The sequence below is a fragment of the Calidris pugnax genome, unplaced genomic scaffold, assembly GCF_001431845.1.
Source record: "Calidris pugnax isolate Ruff unplaced genomic scaffold, ASM143184v1 scaffold156, whole genome shotgun sequence".
Taxonomy (NCBI): domain Eukaryota; kingdom Metazoa; phylum Chordata; class Aves; order Charadriiformes; family Scolopacidae; genus Calidris; species Calidris pugnax.
The window spans coordinates 1,021,973-1,043,639 of NW_015090889.1; the positions used below are offsets into that span (position 1 = coordinate 1,021,973).

Consider the following 21,667-nt stretch of genomic DNA (forward strand, 5'->3'; position numbering starts at 1 on the left):
GGTACCAGCTCTGTCTGTAACACACAGAGAGGAGTAACACAAGCCACTGTGGGATGTATGCTTCAGGACTGTAGTCTAAGTAGTCCGGTGTCTTGCATGTATTAGTGGCCAGTATCCCAAACTTCAGAGGTGGAAATTAAACCCTGCAGGACAGGAAAGGAACTCTGGATATACAGCAGTATTTTGCTCGGTACAACAAGATCATGGTTTCTTATAAGCAAAGATACTGCATGCCACTTCCTAATTGTTATTCACAAAAATACCAGGTGTGCTTCAGCCTGTACCTCATTCACATGGCTATAACCTCGCCAGTGTACATTGTCACTAGTCTGCAATACCAGTATTACCAGTCCCAGCGATTCTCTCACGCACTGCCTACCAACAATGGGTGCAAACATTTTAGCTCAGTTTACCAACTGCATTCATTGAAGGTGAAGCCAGATCTTTAGAGGTGAGGACTATGTATAGGTTCACCACAATTACACTATAAGCTATACAGAAGCAAAGTGAATGTTCCATTATCCACACATCAGAACAAGCCAATAAAATTCAAAGCTTCTATATGAGCTTGGAATTGCTTAAACTTACCCTGAATTCAAGGGTAATTTGGAATGTCTGATAGGAGTTTTTCAGTGGTTCAAAGGTGAGGTATGAGTAGCCAGAGAATTGAGGATACTGGATAATAATATCTGAAGAGCAAAGACAGAAACATGTTATTTAGCAGTTTTCTCCCATATAAAAATTGATATACACATTTAGCACTAGATAACATCAGGCGAAAATGCAAGGCAGAGTTCCTCCAGAGACAATCATTAGTTAGCAGCAGTCAACAAACAGTTAACCTATTGCCTTGCTCTCCCACCACCTTTCACAACTCTTTTATTCCTAAGGTGAATTTGGAAAGAAACAGGACACTGAGGGCCAAATGCTCAACTGCCCAACAGTTTAATCACTGGCTTCAGTGGAACTTTCTCCAGATTTTCATTGTTACAGAAGACAGAACCTATCTACTTCACGTTTATCTCCTTCTAAGAATTCATTTAACACTGTGACAACAAAGTAATTTTCTGTTCTGCAGGATTATAAAAACAAATACAGGAAATGTGGCCAGATTCCATGATGCATTAGCCACTGCTGCTCCATAGCTGCTGTGTCCAGCATCCACAGAATCCTTGGATGGCTCATAAGGGCACAGCAGCTTCCAGCGCTTCCCTCACCTCAGCTCAGGGCAGAAGGTAAAGGGAGTGATGGGAAAAAGGAGTTCCTGCAGGCATCTCTCCATCTCTGGCTGCAACAGTGCCCCTTCATATTGCTCGTCACCTGGCATTACCAATCCTCACCCTATGATGTCTTATGTAGGGGACCATCCTGGCTTCAGCACAGAAAAAGAAAATCAGAGAGATGTCCTACTGCTACCTCTGCAGCTCAATCTCCTAAGAATCACTGGGAAAGACACAGTTTCAGGCCTGAATTCTTACTTTTGTAGTGGTCTAAGTCTAATGAGGAAGGAAGGATGAGGAGTCCTACTCCTCTTTGCAATGTGAATACTGAGTGGGTTTTTCTTGCATATTTGGGCCTGGATACAGCGCTCTCAGCTTCCCTGCCTGCAAGGCATACATTTTAGGGTGAGGTGAAGTAGGGATATAAACCTGAATGCAACTGCAGCAGACAGCAATTAACTCATGCCCTGATCACAACCAGAACTGACTGGACCAGAGCACCATGCAGCTGGTGATTGCAAAGAAAAGTCTGTTTTCATTCAGATATTTAACAATATTGGCTGCTGTGAAGAAATGCAGTACAAGGGAATATTGGTACATGATGCTACTGCTTAGCAAGGAATAACACACTCCCTTGTGAAAAACGGTGGTTTTGGACTGACGCTAACAAACCCGCTCTACAAGTTGTATACAGTTATGTCAGTTCAAATAAATCCTCGACTCTTCATACTTGATCAAGGCCAAAAATCACATCTGCAGCTGTTCCATGTGGCTGAGTCACAACAGATTGCTTTCAGAATGAGCTCTCTTTATTCCAGCACCAGGAGGAGAAGATCAAACGCCCTCAGTGTCTGTAACTTGGATGCACAACACCGTGCATTACAAAAGGACCAGGCTGGAAATGCAGGGGGTTCAGGGCTTCAGCTGCAGGCAAAAGACAAGGGTCAAAGAGGGGCTGAATGTCCCTGCTGGAAGCTGCGGATGCCATGGCTGGACCTTGTCCAGTCTGGATGCCTACCAAATTACCTGGCTCCATCACCCTCCCACTCCTACGTGGGGATAAGAGGATTAACCTCCACTGTGCACCTTCACATAATCAGCCTTATTAAAGAATAACTTCTTCACATGTAGCTGAAGAAAGAGATGCAAAAGGGCCAATGTCTGAACTGGCATGTGGAAGCTGCTGCTGTCACAGAATCATAGAATTGTCCAGGCCGGAAGGGACCTCCAAAGGTCATCTAGTCCAACCTCCCCGCAGTCAGCAGGGACACCCCCAACTAGACCAGGTTGCCCAGGGCCTCGTCGAGCCTCACCTTGAATATCTCCAGGGACGGGGCCTCAACCACCTCCCTGGGCAACCTCTCCTTAGGGATGGATCCATTAAGCCCACCCAGCTGTTCCCAAAGCACACTTTGGCTGGTCCATCATGAAGCTGCTCAGACAAAGAGAAGCCAGCAGCAGGCGGCACGCAGAAACCTACCTTCTGCACACGTCTCTCCTCCTTTTCCCAAGTTGCAGTGGCAGCGCGAGCCACCCCGGTCGTAGTCGTTGACGCAGAAGCTGTCTGCAGAACAGATGGCCTCATCGCAGGAGAGATCAAAGAGGCGCGTTGCAGAAGACATGCTGCCCCTCCTCGCTCCCCGAGCCGTAGTCGCCCTCGCTGTGGTTGAAGGCTGCGTGGTGGCAGGAATGGAAGTAGTAGGTTCAGAAGTGGTTGTAAGGACCCGTGACAGCAGCCTGGAACTAGACCCTGGCGTGACCTTAGTTTCGACCAGAAATTTTCGGTTGCCTCCTTTGATAGCAGGAAGCGGTCTGAGCTGAAAGGAAATAATGAAACACAAATTCAGTAAAACCTAAAATGCTATGGGGAAATGAAATTAATACCTTCCAAGACACAGATCTGAGGTAACAAATCCATCCTCGTTGAAGAAAAAGAAATAACCACATTATTGTGTCTGGGCACATAGTAACAGATGTTAAACTTCCTGACAAGATCAGACCCTTTTAAGTATTGAGACTATAAAGTGACAGAAATGCCGAAGTGGAATCTTGAAATTTACCTCTTCTATGTAAATGTCGTAGTCTGAGTCATCGATATCAAATCCATCATCATCACCAGTCACCGTGTCTGTGATATACCGATGCCCATAGCTTCCACTCCCTAACTCCTCAGAGCCTAAAAAGACACAACTGGCATATTCAGTTCATATATTTGTTTAATCTTGGCACACAGCAACTCAGATCTTACCACAGCCTGATTGACCACACTGAAATCTGAAGTGGTGTTAGTGTTCATCCTGTACAGACAATGCAAGTGTCAGCATAGAGATGGGAGATGCTGTCTCCAAGTGATACACATTTAACTTAAAACAAAGTTAGGACCTTCATTTAGTCACTTACTGTTATTCTCAAGTGAAGCAGGCAAAGCTGAGTTCTCCCACTGCAAACTGACTTTTACCCATCATTCTTTCAGGAGAATAGCTCTGAACTTTTTCAGCGTGGACAATATTTTAATAACTGTATTGTTTTTAGATCAATCTTTTCCCTTTTATAAATACACTGTCCCGTATCTGCCCTATTGGTGACCAAATTACTGGAACAGCAAAAGAGATGCATCTAGGTAGGGCTTTTCTGGCATGCTCTGCTGAGGACTTTACCTGCCTCCACTGGCTCCAGTGTTCCTGAAATTAGCATCCTAAGTGCATTTTTAGTCTATTTTTAAAAACACAATTTAGCACCTGGAAAAAAAGAAACGTGCATAACCATCATAGGTTTTTCACATGCATAATCTGCTTCTGCCTAGCCCTGGAACACTGAACTGCTCTGTGAAGGACTCGAGGCTGGGAATGGCCAGTTTAAACAGTAGGAGGGTTCTTGCAGAAAATATCTGTGCTTTTCTGCACTTTACACAGCAAATGCTTCCTAAAAAATGTTTTATGCTTTCTAGCTATTAAAATTTGTCAGAAGTCAGAAAGAAAGCTAATATAGGTAACTGCATCTTCACCATTACTTGCCATTTCAGCATGATTAAGAATAGAGAAACATTTCATAACTAATAAGATAACAGACTTCATACATTTGCATATTCATAAAATATTTTGAGTCACTTAAAAACAGCATAGGTAATCCTTGCTTTACAAAGACCATGTGTGCTTGTTTATTTAAGCAGCCACAAGCTGCCCATGTTTTCTCCTAAGTTAGCAGGTCCTTCAAGCTGCAACATGCAGTGACGCAGTGTCTTGCTGGGCAGTGGCTGTCTGCGGAAAGGAGACCTGACAAGGCAGAAAATGCCACTTGATGATAGTGAGAGCTCCACTGCCACCACTAAACAACCCAATGGAGCCACCAAAAGCTAATGAGGCTTAGCAGACTTTCAAAGGGTTCTGTGTGGGCACATCTGGGGCATTTGAGCCAGTCTGACTGGGGTCATCCATCCTCCACCTCAGGGGAGAATAATAGAAAAAAATCTCAACTGACCTGATTCAGGCAGGAGAGCACTTGTCTACATCTTACTGTACTCTCTCATCCTTTGCCCTGACTGCAACCCAAAAATTCTGGCAGAAGTTAAGAAATCAAGCATATGTGCACCAGATACGAACGCGTGCCCTGGCTGGCTAATTGGCCGCCCACCACACAGTCTGTGGGAGTCACTTACCAATGAGCTTTACATGTTACATCAGCACAGAGAAATATCAAAGATAAATGAGTAGAAGTAATAAGGCATTCACATTTGCAACCAAAACAATGTGCTAGGCCAGGGGAGAATGTGTATAAACCTTTCCACTATAACATGTATACCAAATCATCTGGAAGTAATACAATTTAACTGTATATTAAACAGAATTATTCAGCTCCAAGTTCTACCAACTGAGCTAAGTAGAGAACTCATAGCTTTGTGATGGGTAATGAGATAAGGCCAACTGGACAAACTACATCCAGATTATTTCTGCTGGTGACCGTGAATGCATATGCAAAGGATTATTGCTGGAGAAACAAACCGCACACTTATGAAAGGGCCCCAATCCTTCATTCACTATGGAAATAATAGGTATTTACAAAATGTGGGGAAAAACTCTTACTTCTAGTATTCACTTTTATAGTCACTCATGTTAATCACCATCACAGGATAATTCTACTCCAGGTAGGAAGAATAGAATAGAATAGAATAGAATAGAATAGAATAGAATAGAATAGAATAGAATAGAATAGAATACTTCTGTTGGAAGTGATCTACAACAATTGCCCAGTCCAACTGCAAGGCTGACCTCTTCCATCCATCACTGCATTAGAGCCTCCTTCTTTGGCAACAGTGGTTTTATAAGACATGCATTCCTACAAAAGAATTCCATTGTGCAAAACTTCAAGCATACACATTATAAAGGTGACTGCAGTTGAACAGAAATTATAGGAATCAACTAGGTAAGTCAGCTCCCAGCAGATACAGCAATTTTCAGCTCACTGGAATAGAAGAGAATTCAGTTCTTCTAATAGCTGAAACTGTAATTTACCTAGGGGTAACAGAAGCCATAAAGCTAACCTGGGAAAAGGAAAGGAAAAATCACAATCATGTGTCAGGGAAAACAATCCAACCTGTATCAAGAGAAGCTGTGATACACATGCTCCATTTTCGAATTTAGAGGTCGTGAGTTACAAAATAGACATCTGTTGTAGTCCAAATTCTGCCACATTTTTTCTCTTCTCAAGCAGAACTTCTATTGGTTTAACAGGATTTAGGTTCAATAAGGATGGCAGGAATTACGCAATACAGAAAATTAAGTATCTTCATATTCACATGTAGGAAAATGTCAAGTCTCAAATTCACATTCAGATAAGCACACTTGCTTACATGTATAGGTATGATTTTAATGCCATGTCAGTTTTACAGAAGCCTAACCCTCCCAAGTGGAGTTATCACTAAACTACACCAATAACCACCAGGATGCAATGAGACCTGGTAACTTAGGAGAGACAGGCAGTTCCCCAAGCAGAAGGCATGCCTCTTTCATCTGGCAGATCAAAATGTTCCATGCTTTTCCAACAGAAGACCCTGGGAGGCAAAATGTACCCACTATTTTAAACCAGGCGATTCCTTTCACCTTATTGAACCATTATAACATTTAGAGCCTGGAGAGACCAAAGAAGTTACGGCTTATTGTGGCTGATAGAAAAGACTGCTTTGAGGCCCTTCTTCAAAGACATCTGGGATGTAAGTTTGGCATCACCAGGAAAAGTATAACTTCAGAAGTGTTCTAATATCCACAGGTCTCTAATATGGCCCCAAATCTCTGCTTTCACTACTCCCCCTGTCTCCATCTGGGTTTCAGCTAGCACGTGCTACGTTACTCTACCTGCTGATCTGTGAGCAGTTTGCTAACACATAACACTTAACATTTGGGAGCGATGAAGACATGGAGATGTACTGTCTTCTAACTATGGCTGAATTTATACAGGGAGTACGCACACAGGGGATAAGACCATCTAACAGCCCACTTGGCTTCTCAGTTGCCTTGCTCTGCCTTCCATTAGCTGTTTGCTCACTGGATGTGACACGATACCCACATGTGACATGATGCAACAAAGCTGCAAAACAACACAAAGCAGACAAGTTAAGACTTTTTTTTTTTTTTTTTTTTTTTTTTAGAAAAACCCCCATGTGAGCCCACCTCTTAAAAGCACCATGTAGTTTTGCTGGAGAGCTCATCTCATAATGGGTGGCAAATCAGGGACAATTAAGCGGTTTAATTAAGTGGTACTCTGCAAAGACCAAAACAATAACTACAGAGATTATAACCATGCTATATTTCATTAGATCAGTGTTTCGGTGTACAAGATGAAGCCTGCTTAAGACCCTTTAGCAGCTCCTATAATCCTGTTTTATAATTAATTGGAAAACCTGTGGGGGGTCATGAACTTTAGACAGCTTCTTTCCAAATAATCAGGGATTAAGTTATACCAAAGAAATCTTTCTCAAAACAAACAGAAAGCTACACAAACTTTTGTTCTGCCAGTTAGGTGACCACCAGCATACTGATCAGGAGACACAGAAGAGTGTAAGGAGGTAGACCACCAGGCACCGCAATGTGGGCAGACTGAATGGAAGTGTTAACAGACTGATCGCCTTCATGCCCTCCAAATCTAAATCCAAAATACACCAGGGGCACTTTAATCTGAGTTTTATTCTCATCAGTGACTCACAGTGAGGAATTGCATATCGCTTGGCCTGTCTCTTGCTTTTTGTCCATGTTTGTATAAATATGAACACTGCCTTTGTAAAGCCTTTGGAGACCCGTGGGAAACCGTTCTGTGGGAAATCTTCTCCATTTGCTATCTCCAAGACACATCACCACCATTTCCATCAAGGTTTGGGCCCAAGGGACCCCCTCTTTCCTGTGCCTGAGCCTCAGCAGACTTATTCACCACGCAGAACATTTAAGCACCTGTGCCAATGCCTTGCTTAGTAGGAACCTGGTGGTGACAGCCAGGACCAGAGGAAGGGATGTACCCAGATTAAGCAGCCACTTCTGTCACGTTTGCTGTGGAGACAAGCAGGAGGGTATTTTTAACAGAAGACGCTTCCTCTGTTGGTCTGGCAAAGCCCAAGGCTGGTGACCTTCCAGGCACAGTGCAAACCCCATCTGTTTCCCCAGGAGATGAAGGGTATTTAAGTGATGCAGGTGATGACACTTTGTTTGTTTGATTCTTTAGGACAGTTTATTTTGTTGTTACTGAACTTAACATGTGAAATCTTTTTTTCAAGTAAATTGTCCATGACAGATTGAAGGATTTGCTATAGCAAAAACCCAACAACTGTATAAGTGAAATACCTGCAACTTGCATCTGTAATTGAGAAAGGCAACAAAAATTGATTTATTACATCATTTCCCTCCAGAAAAAAAAAAAAAAAAAAAAAGAGAAACCAAATCACAAATAAATGAGAACCCTTGGGGAAACTTGCCCTCTCTTTCCTCCTTGAAAACACATTTCCCCCCAAAAAAAAAAAAAAAAAAGAAAAGAGAAACCAAATCACAAATAAATGAGAACCCTTGGGGAAACTTGCCCTCTCTTTCCTCCTTGAAAATGGTGCACTGTAACATAAACCAAGCATGCATTTTTCACTAGGTAAGGGGGTAACTGCTTATAATCAAGGCCACATGTTCTACTTGCACAGACCTTGGGAGGTCTGTCACATTAGGTGATACTGTCAGGAACCCTTCAGAAAAGACAGTGGTTTCCTATGCTGACCTGAAACAATGCAGTCAAGAGTGCTGCAAAACAAGCTGTCTTTTAAAACCAGAATTAGAGAATTACATGTGAGAATGAGATAAACCCCAGCAGAAAACATCCCCAAATTGGGTGGACTCAGTATCTGCAGGACTCATCTCTGTCTGAACCTGCCTAGAAGAGCTGCGAGAGACTCTAAGCAATGCAACACAGACCCTGAGGGTCCACTGCATTGTTCTTCAGTTAAAATAAGCATCAGAAAAACATTAATTATTTCAAAAAAAGCATAAAAACCCAGGATATACAAGCATAAAGCTACATTTTTTTTAAATCTAAACACACTTAAGGACCTTAGTGCCAGCACTATCTGGGCTAAGTGTAATGCAAAGGAGCCAGACAGTGTACAGACCTCTGCCAGCCTCCTAGGATATTTCAGGTATTTCTAAGGAATATACAAGCACTCAGAAAACAGCATCAAACATTTTTGGCATGTTTCACTGTTTAGATGGGAGGAGGTGCCATTTTAATAGTGAAGGTAGTAATTCCTAAGATGCACAGCAAAAATGCATTATTTTCAGACATGCTAACTGTCTGACATGCTTCCAGCAACCACAAGTGACTAAGTGGTACCTGCTGGCACTTTAAGAAATTTAGACATCTGGTGCCATCTGAGACATTATGGTACCTGAGACAGCCCCAAAGCACTGTCAGGTGTCTGGGAGTCCCATGGGAGGCAGATGTCCTCCTGTGGTGACAGCTGAATGCCACAGGACCTAGGGGACCTCAAATCCACCGAACGCCTATACCTGAGCAACTGAAGTGAATGATTAGCTGGGCCAAAAAAAGGAAACCATTGGTTTTCTGGCTACTAGAATGGGGAAAGTACCCACAGATACATAATATGAACTAGGACTAAGTTTTACTTGGTTGCTCTTAAGTTTAGCATGCATTTTTTTTTTGTTACATTAAACTTGCCAAGAGTTTAAATCACTCTTCAGAGTTTTTTAGTGTTTTGGGGAAAAATAAATGTTCAGCGTATGCATGGCTTTAATCAAGAAATTTTTTTGCAAGAGAAGTTTCGCTTTCCTACTAATGCACAATGTACTTGTGTATCTGCTTAACTTCAAACCGGTTTCTTACACAGACCTCACCGCGAAAGCCAAATGAGAGCTGCTATGCTGTTACACTCCTACTTCCAGAAAGACACAGAACTTATTTCTGAGGGCACGTATCTTTTGTAGCCTTTGAACACCTCTCCTTGCTCTGCAAAAAGCTGGCTGTTGTCAAGACAGGTATCCATGAGGTAACACAGGCTTTCGTGCATAGTGGCTCCATGCAGTTTTTAAGCCTATGTGCCAGCTCTACCCTGGAAACCAAGGGCAGACTGGCAAAGGAATCACATTCACAATTGCCAAAGGGCCCAGAGCTTGCCAAAGTGGCCCTAAGTGCAAGTGACCCGGTGGAGGGCTGGAGTACATCACGGATGTGATGTGGCCCCAGGCTGCTGGAGTGCTCCCCGCTCATGAGGGTCTCCCCCAAGCACTGCCAGACCCTTGGTGCAGGAGGACCAGCCTCTCAGCCACCGCAGCACCCCTGTGCCTCCCATGGACCGGCACAGAGTTTTCGAGTCTATTGAGGGAGCCATGCAACAGGCATAATGCAATCACTTTTCAGATCTGACCTGGACACAGAGAGTCAAGCTCACGAGAAGTTCACAGAAACTTCTCAAGAACAGAAGTTCAGAGAAATCAGTGTTTACATACACCAGATGTGAATGTGATTCCAAGCTCTACTGACAAAAATCCATGTTTTAGAGCCATCTCGACAGGTTTCTGCAGAACAGGCGGTTTCTAAAGGCAAAGTGCCTTTCCTAGAGTACCACAGTAATAACCACAGCATGAAGACTACTCCACCCTTACTAGCAGAGCTAAACACTTTATCTTTTCTGACCAAAAAATTCAGCCAAAGATAAACAGCACACCAAGGAGCACACAAGCATGCCTCAGGCAGCAGGAGCTGACCTTTGGGGATCCAGGGGCCAAGGAACCCCAGAGCATGCTGCACCTTCATGGTTTTCACAAACATTTGCTTCTGAAGTTAAACTTACGAGTTCGGCAGCCACAACAAACCTCATGGAAACTATTAAAGGGATTGAATTTATGACAGATGGGAAAAGAGAATGGAAACTGCCACATGAGAGTCAATGAAAACAAGGAATTCCAAGACAGGGAGGCAATTTAGAAATAAATCCCTAGCAGGTTAAATGGGGGGATCACTAAAGATGTGGTCCACGTTTCTGCTGCATGCAAATGCTTCTTGCAGAGCTCACAGTCCTACATGAGTATCAGCTGCTCATTTTCTACTAGTTAACTAAAGATGATTTGCAATTGACTGTGCAGGTGAGAAAAGAAAAAAAGTCAGTTTTGTTTCTCCTTTTTATAGTTCACTAATCTGCTACAATTACATCCAGGCACTTTCCTGCACGGCACTCTATCCCCTATAAATGCCTTCAAAACTGGAACATAAAAGGAAAATTTTTAAACACAATTAAAAGTTTGGCACATTAAGGATACAGCTCCGTGAGTCCCCACACCCTGCTGGCCTTGGCTCTGCTTCCTGCATCCACTCTCTTTGGGACACTGGGTTGTTTGCTGGGCGAGCCACGTCATTTGTACGATTCCCAATGTTGGGCTTGGTTGCGATTCTCACACACAGCTATGACTTTGGGGGTGATAAGGAGCAAAAGCACCCCAGAGTGAGCTCACAGAGACACTAGCACTGACAGAGGATTATGTCCCGAGGAAGGTCATCAGGACCTATGCAGGACCTACCTCTTACTGCAAAGTGGATGGCATACATTGCTACACAAATGTGAATTTAATTGTTAGCAAGTTATGATTATTCAAGTATGTTGGAATGCATTTTCACCTAATATTTTTGCTATGCAGCCTCTGATCAAACCAGGATGCTTACTTGTTTATATAATCATTTTTATGATTGTGCTTAATAGTTTAAGAGCCTTCCTCCTCAAAAAATGGTATAGATTTACTTTGCTCTGAGTTGTTTAAATTGTAAGTGTAATATACACAGTTCAGTTTCAAAGAACAGAAAAAAAAAGATGAACAATAGGCTTGTCTCTCTCACTTCTCTCTGTGATACTCACTTACCAGTTCTGCATGAAGCCAGCACAAAAGTCAGTCAGTAGCGATCCAAAAATATCTGGCAATGACCTCCAGAGCAGAGAAATGGCATGAGAGCACTTCTGCCTGGAGCTTTTCAAATCTTTGCTTGTGGCTTGACTTTCACAGGATGCTGCAAGCCCCACGGATAGTACTGAGAGGTGTCAGGCAGTGGGCGCCCATGCTTGGAGAGCGACTCTTTCCACCAGCAGCTCTCCACAGGCAACCCCAGGTACATTTTATTTATAGATATACTTTATTTTTATATATCTTTAATTGCAAAAAGGTGGTTCTACTCACTGAACATTCGGATGACATCACTCGGTGGACTGGCAGGGCTGGATCCAAAGGAGTTTGCTGCTCGGACGGCAAACTGATACTTAGTGTTTGGGAGAAGTCCCTTGAGAACCATGGATTCCATCTGGATCTGCTCTCTTATTACCGTCCAATTGCTGTCAAGGTCTGGCCTTCAGGATTAAACAAAGCCAAGATCATAAATAATTAAAGCTGGCTGTATAAATTAATTGCCTTTAAACTTTCCTGGGAAATACACAAAATAAATGAGATATAAGCCTGCTAAACCATCACTGAAATCCTTCACTCTTAAGGGGCCAGATCTGCAACCATTACTAAGCCGCAAAGCCTGTGATATCAAAGCTATACAGTGATATAAAATCAACATTCAAATTTTGCTTATAAAGCCAAGGATGTTGTTTAGAGGACAGTTTCAGAAGTCAAGTTCTGTTTATCTGTCTTCATGGATTTTGGGTTCACAATTTTCAAGTGGACGTATATCACTAGCAGTTCCCAACCTCCTACTTGCCTGTATAAAACAATACTTTGCAATAGATTTCTAAGAGTTAGTGCTCTAATGCCATTAAGTCCCTTCAAACATATGCAAGCATTAGCAGGATGAGAATCTAACATTTGATCTCCCTGGCAAGCAGGTTAATCCACCGACACTGGAAAAACTGGATGCAAAGTCTTCTCTTTGGAAAAAAAAAAACACAAACCAAACCAAACAAAAAATAAACCACAAAACAAAACCTAGAACAATAATGCAGAGAACCTGTGAATTTTGCAACAAAATTTCCATGCCTGCCTTTGAACAATGCCTGGTTAACTCCTGATTCTTGCTGGAAGCCAGCTGCCAATAAATGTTTGCTCTAAGTGCCATTAGAATCCATGTGAAATCAGAACAAGCATTCACATGGCAGTTTGGTCTCAAAAGTTTCAGACCATCTGCAGGGGGACATCAGTAAAGGGAGGACTACTTCAAATACTCTGAGAGAGTATTCTGATGCTGTCATACCATTCCCACTCTCTCTAAAAGTGGTCTCTTACCAAAGAGAGAAGGGAATGAGAAGGCAAACAAGTACAAACAAAATAAACATGTAAACATTAAGTCCAGGCCACCCAAAATACTAAAATGGAAGCCTATGAAAGTAAAATATGGACAGAAATTACTTTCAGATAAAATTATTCCAGTGTCCTTTTCTAAGATGTCCTTGTGATATTTATTACAGGAAATAACCTCCAAGTGCTCCCTGAATCTACCAATGTTTACATAGCAGTAGCTGCAAATAACTCCAACAGTCTTCCAATGAAAATTATAGCACAAGGCAGGCATTTTGTATTTGTTTATTTGCAGCTGGAAGGAAATGCCAAAGTTAATGTATGTTTTCTTTTACCAGTCAATACAAGATTTATTGATCACCAAGGTTTCCTTGCTTTGTGCCAGCAGGGCAAACGCAGTGACAAAGCAGCAGCTCCCAGCTGCCAGTGGCACACAGGCTGCAAGTATTTCACTGTCTTGCCAAAAATAAAAATAAAATCAGACAAATGCACAACATGTAATGACAGCGAAACAGACCATCTTAATTCACCTTCCACCACCATCTCCTGGTAGACAAGAGGGCATTTATTTTGGCTACTCTTTCATTGTTTCCCTTCTCTGAGCTTTTGATGCCTGAGCCAAAATGAAAATGTATAGTGTTTTCCAAACGAAAGCTGTTAACATCGCTTCCTTCTGCATGCTCCCTTAGTACTGCTTTCAATTTTCCTGTACACATCTTTTTTTTGGCTCTAATTCTGGTCCAAGGAATTCCTGCTAGCTCAAAAGCTGTCTCACAGTCTCTGTGCAACAGACGCTGCCGATGCGGGTGCCCGAATGGAAATGCACACCTCTGACGGAGGGACCCAAAGGAGGCATTGCACCCTACAAAGATTTAGGAAATAACACAGACCCTAGGCTAGCCTTCAACTTCGCTGACTGTCTCTCACAAGACTTCCTTCTGCAGAAGTGAATAATAAAGGAAATGCCTGCAAATGTGTAAGTATCTGCAGCTGAAGGAGAAGGAAAGAGGGAGATTTATCACTTGACCTTTGCTATTTCTCAAGAACATTCCCCGTGCGAACAAATCGCTACAAGATGAAAAAATGGCAAACAGATGGGGAGAGGAACACAATAAACTCAGCTGGTGACTGTGTCCGGAGCCAGCCAGCTCCCGTGTTTTCTAAGTTGGGAACGTTTTGTGAAAACCGTCTTCATGGTCCTTCTCTGAGTCAAATTTCAATTTGTGTCAACCGTTACACTGGAAGGGCTCATTTTGATGCCACTTTTCTCATCTTTCTGCAGTGCTACATTCCCTAGACCAGGACAGGGCTGCTCCAGACGATGTATCTTGAGGTCACAGTTGTGCATCTCTTAACGCAGAAATGCCACACGGTAAGAATCTGGCCAGCGACAAAGTCAGTGTTTTTAAAATAATAAGCATATGGGTAAAGTCAATAGGGCTGGATGGATATAAACCAGGGGCGGAATTCTGCCCCAAATCACCCAAAACATTTGGGTTATTGCTTTATATTGTAATCTGGGGATTGATTCAATTAAAGAAAGGAACTCCTTCTGATGCAGAGAACAGCAATTTTACACTCACTTTAACTTCCCCTTAAAATCACCTGAAAATGATTTAACAGTGAAGCACCTCCTCCAACCTTTATAAGGTTTTTGTGCTTTTGTGCTGTGTTTGTACTCAAGTGGCGAATTCACCTCTACAATTTTTTTTTACAAATATTCCTACAAATAACAAGTGCAATACTCTTATTCACTACAGAAAATACTCACTGTAAAAAATAACACACCATAGGATACTATTTTTAGTAATTATTATTATTTAGTCTTATGTGACACTTTCTGCAAAACATATCAACCCATATGCAAGGTCAACTCTGAGGAAATGAAAAGCAAACAATTTTTTAACCTCACTCTTTTGTTAAATATTCTTCTGATGCTGTCTAACATTGTTAAGCACTTACTCCATAATTTTCACATCTTCCACTCCTCTTTCTTCATTAATTACCTTTTCAAGGATTCAACCCGCACAAACAGTGTGGTAAATGTTGAGGCAGATGTATCTGTTCCATTCATTAATCAGGAAAAAAGTATTAAAGGAATGTTTCCAGGGCATTAGAAGGTGTCTCCCTTGTCATATCTGTCATTTTGGGTTCTTTGCAAACAAAAGCAAATATGATTGCCCAGTTCAGTGCAGTGCACAGGACAGCTAGTTCAACATGGAGTGGATTCGGGGATACACTTTTTTTGTGGGGGAAGGCTTCAAACTAGTCAAGAAATCTGCCCAGCTCGTCCTACACGTGAAGCCACCTGTAGCCCTCCACTGCCTGCAGTGAACCAAAAGGTCCCAAGGGAAAATCATGCAAGTGCCTGAATAAAGGCCCAAATTTAGACCCTGAGTGGAAACAGACTGCAGGTTAGCTCTGGTTCTGATTAGATTCTGGTATGTGCAAACAATTAATGTATTGAATTTTCATGAGGTTTTAATCCCCAATATCACAGTTGAGCAAATGAAAAGCGTGGTTTTTCCTCATCTCAGTCTCCTAGCGTGCTTCTTCTAGGGTTAAATTCATAAAGTTAGTTCTAAAGGGACTGAAATGATTTAAACAATGTCACAATTTTTAGACTTTTGTGCTGCGCCCAAGAGAAATTACTGATTTGCATAAGAAAGTCATTAATTTTGCAAAAGCACAGGATAATATTGTATTTCTTTGACATACGAGGACTTAATTCTAAATTTACTTGCACTGTTTTGTTTTGGTTTTACATTGGTTTACTTTAGCAGCTTTAACTCGTGTTAATACATTTTGTAGTAATTAAAACTATATGCAGCAAAAGACAATGAAGCTTAAAGTTAAATCTTTACCTCTAACTGCCATTAGGGCTTACGGCTCATTGAACTTTCTCCAAATACATAATCAAGCTTCCAAGTCTAAGAGAGCATAATCCCAAAATTAACAAATACGCTTCCAGCTTAGCTTTAAACCTCAAGCTAATCAGTGTAATCAAAACACCGTGCTGTTAGCAAATTCTTTCCCAAAGTCTAAAACCAACGAAACACTGAAATTTCAATTACTTGCATCTTTCGACTTAAACAGTGAAGGCAGCCTTCTGCTCGCTGGCTGAACAGAAAACATTCAAGGGTGCACGTTCAGTGCATCAGATGGAGATTATGTTGCCCAGTTTTTCAATTGGCAGGCCCCTGGTGCTATGAAGAGGTGTACATAAACCTGCAGGCTCCACTTCTGGCAAAATCACAGAAGCAACAGAAGTGCAGTCAACCAGAACCCAACATAATCCCTTTCCCATCCACTGAGAAAGTGAGAGGGAAGAGACGGGGAGAAGAGAGAAAGGCTCAGAAAACAATTGTGTTCAAGAAACAGGTATTGGAGAAATTTCATGGTAATGCTACATCAGAATTTACATGATGGCCATACTGTATCTTTAGCCCTCATGTTCTGCCTCCCAGTGCAATGAACATTGAATGGCTTCCCACTAAATTTGCGGCATTTCGATTCAAACACGAAGTGCAATATAAGTTCACAGGTAGGCTTTCGGTCTGGAAATTCTTTTCATTTTATCAGTATCTTCTAGATTGTAACCAAACTTTGAGCACTGAAAACCAATACTCCTTTCATATTTTTTTTCACAACAATAAGTCTTTAAAAAAAATATGAATGTGTTTTTCCGAAGAACAATTAGTTGACCTTTGCAGCTCAGAGTTGTTAAGGAAGCAATTCCCTCTTCTTATCCAGGAACCTCAACTAAAACCTGTGATCAAGTGTTCACCCAAAGGATTAAACTTCCAAAGGTTGAATTTTGCATTCACTGTAAGGGTAAACATAGGGGCAAGCAAATGAAAATAAATACCTTTGTATGCAGACATTAGCTTGCACGAGCATGTGAACAGTCAGGCATGAGTACTTGTTTGTGCATGCAGATACAACCACCTCCTCCTGACCCTTTGTATGTATCTTACAAAAGCAACATGACTGGGAACTTTTCACAGTTCAGTTCTATTACTGCAGATTTTAGAGAATTCAACATAAAAGAAAAAAAAAAACAAAACACAAACCCACCAACACCCCACCTCCTTCCAAAAAATCTAAACAGAAAGGCTAACATTTCATGTAAACTTGACTAGCATTAGGATAACAAAGCAAGTCTGAGTACTGCAAGCTCAAGACCAGAAGAGTTTTGTCAGGGAGAACTGCCCAACATACTGAGTTTGCAAACCCTGAATTATTTCCTACAGCAGCCCAGGGTACTCCCACTCAGGGGAATTGCTCTGCCACGCACTCTGTTCTCAGCATGGTTCAACAGCATTTGATGACAGGAGAAACTTGAAATTTCATTCACCTAGGCCTTTATTAGAAGGAACAGATCAAATTAGACCTTTTTTTCTTCAATCAGAAGGGACGAATTATTGGTCATTTTATAACAAACTAGATTATGTCTGGTTTTGTCTTTAAATTTTCATGGTAATTCAACACAAATTGAGAAGAAAACTAAGTGTACTATACACAGTAAGTAAATAAATCACAAGAAGAATCTATATGCAGTTTAATAGTGCAATTTAGGTAAAAAAAAAACCCAACAAAAAAACAGCCCATAGAGCAAAAACACTGAAATTCAGACTCCACTGGCAAACTTGCCTGATAAACTCCACCATGTAGTACTGGATGGGAGAACTTCCTTCGCTTACTCCGGGCTTCCAGGATAACGCAACTTCTGAATCAGAAACTACCACAATCTGGGGCTGATAGGGCGGTGCAGGGGGCATGCACTTATCTAAGCCAGAGGAAATGCAAAAGAATAGCATTAGAGAAGCGGATGGGCTAATGCACCCAACACCCACAGTCTTGGGAATCAAATTCATAGGCTTCTCCCCTCACCTGTTGCCCCTTTAAAACCCCACATTTGTGGAAAAATAATAGTAAGATACGATACTGCATACGACAGAGATTTAGGTGTGAGAGACCTGCTGTGTTACAGCCGTGAGCCCTGCCAGTTTTCCAATGGAAAGCCACAAGCACAGCATTACCTTGGGATAAGGTTGTCACGTCTCTGGGCATGCTGGGTCGTCCTTTCCCTGCCCAGCCGTATGCTCCAACGCTAACGCGGTGTGGAGTGCCTGGCTTCAGATCCCCGATAACAACTTCCTACCAGGGTCAAGAGAAGACAAGAACATTGTGAAAGCTCTTCCACGTAACTGGGGATGGCACTGTGAGCTGGGATGCAGGGATCTCACATGGTTATTTTCCATGTAACCTCCTCAGAGGATTGTCCCCAGCCCAGCCCAGCTCAGAAGCAACAAACACAAACAGCACCACGTGTTTCCTCTCAAGCTGCAGCTTCGCCCCAGGGGAATTCAACAGGCATGACCTGCGCCTATTTCTCAGCATCCTTGCAGATCATTTCCATTTGCTGTCTGGCGTTTCTGCTGGTGAAGTCAAAGTCACATACATTCCCTCCCTTGAGCCAGTTGCTGACATTCAGTGTCAGTCTGGTGCATTTTCTTTCGTGTTTTGTTTTTGGTTTTGTTTTTCTTTTAAATCCAGAGACCACAGAAGCTCCTGAGAATCACAAAATCACAGAATTATCTAGGCTGGAAGAGGCCCTCGGGATCATCGAGTCCAACCATCTACCCTACTCTAAAGTTTTCCCCTACACCATATCTCCCAACACCACATCTAAACAGTTCTTAAACACAGCCAGGGATGGTGATGGAGAATGAAGCAAGTTGCCACGGTGTGAACTGATTATCTTCAGTTTCTCACCAAGCACAGCACGGTCCCATTGCCTCTGACAATTTTCCTAGCTTCACCATCAGCCTTGACCTGAAGCAAGCATTTCCTTCACTTGTCCTTCTGCCATGAACACAGAAAGACTAACCCACAGACAACTACTGTAAGGGAGGCGATGCCAAACTCCTCGCAAAGAGCTTGTGCTGCTGAAGAATGTTCAGAGAAGCCTGCTCAAGTGTCCCAAAATTTAGCAAATGTCACCAAAAAATTAATACATTTTATTACTGGCTGGCATACATAGCATGGATCAGCTTCAGACATTTTGATCTGCTCTTTAATGGAGCACATGTAGATGTGCATAGAAATTCAGTACTCTTCACCTGCAGCCTATCTGTAGACAGACGCAAACCCCAGATTTATGAATTTTGGCAGCATATACAAGTAAACAGAAATACCAGGTTCTACACCACAGACTGCTTTGGTGTGAAAAAAGAACTTATAAAAAAATGTTTTACAGAGATTTTGCTTCTGTTTTCATTCTCTGGTATTAAAAACATTATTCACAGTGCATGTGGAAATGCAGAGATCTCCTGTCTCTTCACACTGGAACAAACTTTTAATCTGCATTTCCTGTTGCAGTAAAATAGTAAACAATCCCAAAATTTTATTAACTGCTAGATTTCTTTATGACGGCCTTTTGGCCAAACTCTCCCTCTCTATTCTTTGGGGAACTTATGTTATTACTACAATATTGTTCGGCAACGCCCTGCCATCTGTCATTTCTCTAGCTGCGGTTTTGGAGCTCCATCACTGGTTTCCTATTAACATGGACAACCTGACCATTACCCTGTTTTTCCGTCATTCACCCTTGATCTGCTTGAACGATTTGGATTCATGTGAGAGAGATGATAACAATGCCTGAAAAGTAACAGCCCAGAGAGAGGTTGCAAGAACACTCACAACATAAGATTTATCTGGGTCTTTCAGTCTAGTAGCTGAAGTGACTGAGATCCTTCCAAACATGATCTGAAAAGCCAGCTGCTTAAAACCCAGCACCTCCTTCCAATGACAATACTGATGGTCTTACTCCCACTATTCCATCCACCATACCATACATACTATCCATCTGTATTTAAATTGTGTGCATTTGTTCCTCCTGGGATCCCTCTTTACTACATTCATTCTTACCAGAAAAAGGAAAAAAAAAAACCTTTATTATCTGTCTTATTGCTTTCCCACTACTCAGGAACTTGGCCTCTGTGAAGAGTGGGATATTGATGTACTTGCCTCATAGTACCACCTCCAGACTCAAGTCTACAATTAACAAAACAGAATGAATCTTATTGACGGCAAGGCCAATCAAGATCAAAGTCCTAATATCTATTTCGGTATATAAGTTCAACATGTGTATCCTCAAAGCTTCAGCAAGGTGCTCTCTGGCCTTACACACATGGCTATCTGCCTCCTTCATCTGGCAATGTCCTCTCCATGAGCACAGCTGTTGGACATACAGTGGGTTTCTCTGAGATAAAGTATCTTCTAATCTTCTAGGATCAAGACACCAGAGAATAGGTAAAGATTCAGGACATCATCAAGCTACCCTGGCTCGTGGCAATCTCAGGGAATACCCACCTCTCACTTTCAAATGAGACTGTGGAGAAGAAACACATCTCCTTACCCCACTGTCCACAAGCCTGAGAGTAAATATTTCATCTCTGTTTTCGTTTGTATTTAGGAGAAGGGTCCTAAACACAAGTTTTTGCCATCCCAGAAGAGACACAGTGGCCTCACAGATAAGGAATTTGGTAGGTGGAAGAGTTAGGTCCCCATCATTTTTGTCATCTTTCGCTCCACTTAGATTGCCTCTACATTTTGAAGCATGATACTCCAAACTGGACACCACATTGGCACTGAGGCTTTACCAGGCACCAGACTCATGTTCTTGTCTTACACAACACACTTCCTAAAACTCTGAAAAATGGCATTTGGCATTTTCTTTACAATCCCATGTTCTTGAAAGGGTTGAGGCAACGCTAATGCCTTTCCTGTGGTAGAGGAGTCAGGGGTACATAGAAACCATATGGCCCTCCCTGCCCCGCCACACTGCTTGCCCTCCCTCCAGCTGCGTTGAAACTGCTTGGGAGGCTGCGCAGTAAACTGCCTCACAGAAACCAGGATTGCAAACTATTTTCTAAAGAAAAATCTGTTTTCTGTTTTGTTTGGGTTTGTTTTGATCCAAAAAAACATCAAACCCTCTGGATTACAGCACAGCTGCAGAAACTGAGCTAATGACACGTGGTCCCCTGACAACTCCTTCCCTGCACTACTGGTCTCAACTGGTCACTCCCCATTTTGTACTGGTATGTGCGGTGATTTAATAGGGAGCTCTATTGCTCTCCATGGCTCTCTGCCTGACCTAAAACCTCCCACCTTTAAAGTCTACTAATTTTTCTTTTTTTTTTTTTTTTTTTTTTTAAATTTGTGCTTGGCTTCCTGAATATTATGCCCAGTAGAACAACTGCCTTACTCAATTGTACTGCATCTGCACTTCTCCTGGCTGCTCTCACTTACATATTCTCTATTATAAGATGATATAATACAGCTATAATACATTATCTGCTTTGTTAACGTGCAGGCACACGCAGACACAGAAACAGGCAGCCCAGTTCAGTCTCACATGGCCCAGAGAAGCCTCTGAGAAAGCAGCGGGGTCATACCCAGCACCAGGAGAGGAGGTTTAGTGACGGAAACATGAACTATGCAAACTTAACCACAAAACTATTGCAGATTTCTGTTGATTTTGGTATGAATATAACAGAAAGCATTTCAGCGAGAACACCACTTCCTGAGGATTAATGACAGCTGGGAGCTGATTAATCCCAGTCAGTCATACTTCTCCACAAGTACCCCTCAGAAGTGTTATTTTTATCAAGCAGAAAAAAAAGG

At 42.1% G+C, this 21,667-nt stretch overlaps 1 protein-coding gene across 2 annotated transcripts in view; it reads right to left on the reverse strand.

Annotated features, from left to right (window-relative positions):
- Window positions 1–21,667, reverse strand: part of EGFLAM (EGF-like, fibronectin type III and laminin G domains) — a 78,795-nt gene that overhangs the window by 31,418 nt on the left and 25,710 nt on the right. For both annotated transcript variants that reach the window (XM_014947660.1, XM_014947662.1), the window contains 6 exons: window positions 18,019–18,136; window positions 17,630–17,765; window positions 11,921–12,087; window positions 3,281–3,396; window positions 2,701–3,037; window positions 589–689 (listed from right to left, as the gene is read on the reverse strand). In XM_014947660.1, the coding sequence (XP_014803146.1) occupies window positions 589–689; window positions 2,701–3,037; window positions 3,281–3,396; window positions 11,921–12,087; window positions 17,630–17,765; window positions 18,019–18,136 (975 nt within the window). The remainder of the gene's footprint in view (window positions 1–588; window positions 690–2,700; window positions 3,038–3,280; window positions 3,397–11,920; window positions 12,088–17,629; window positions 17,766–18,018; window positions 18,137–21,667) is intronic.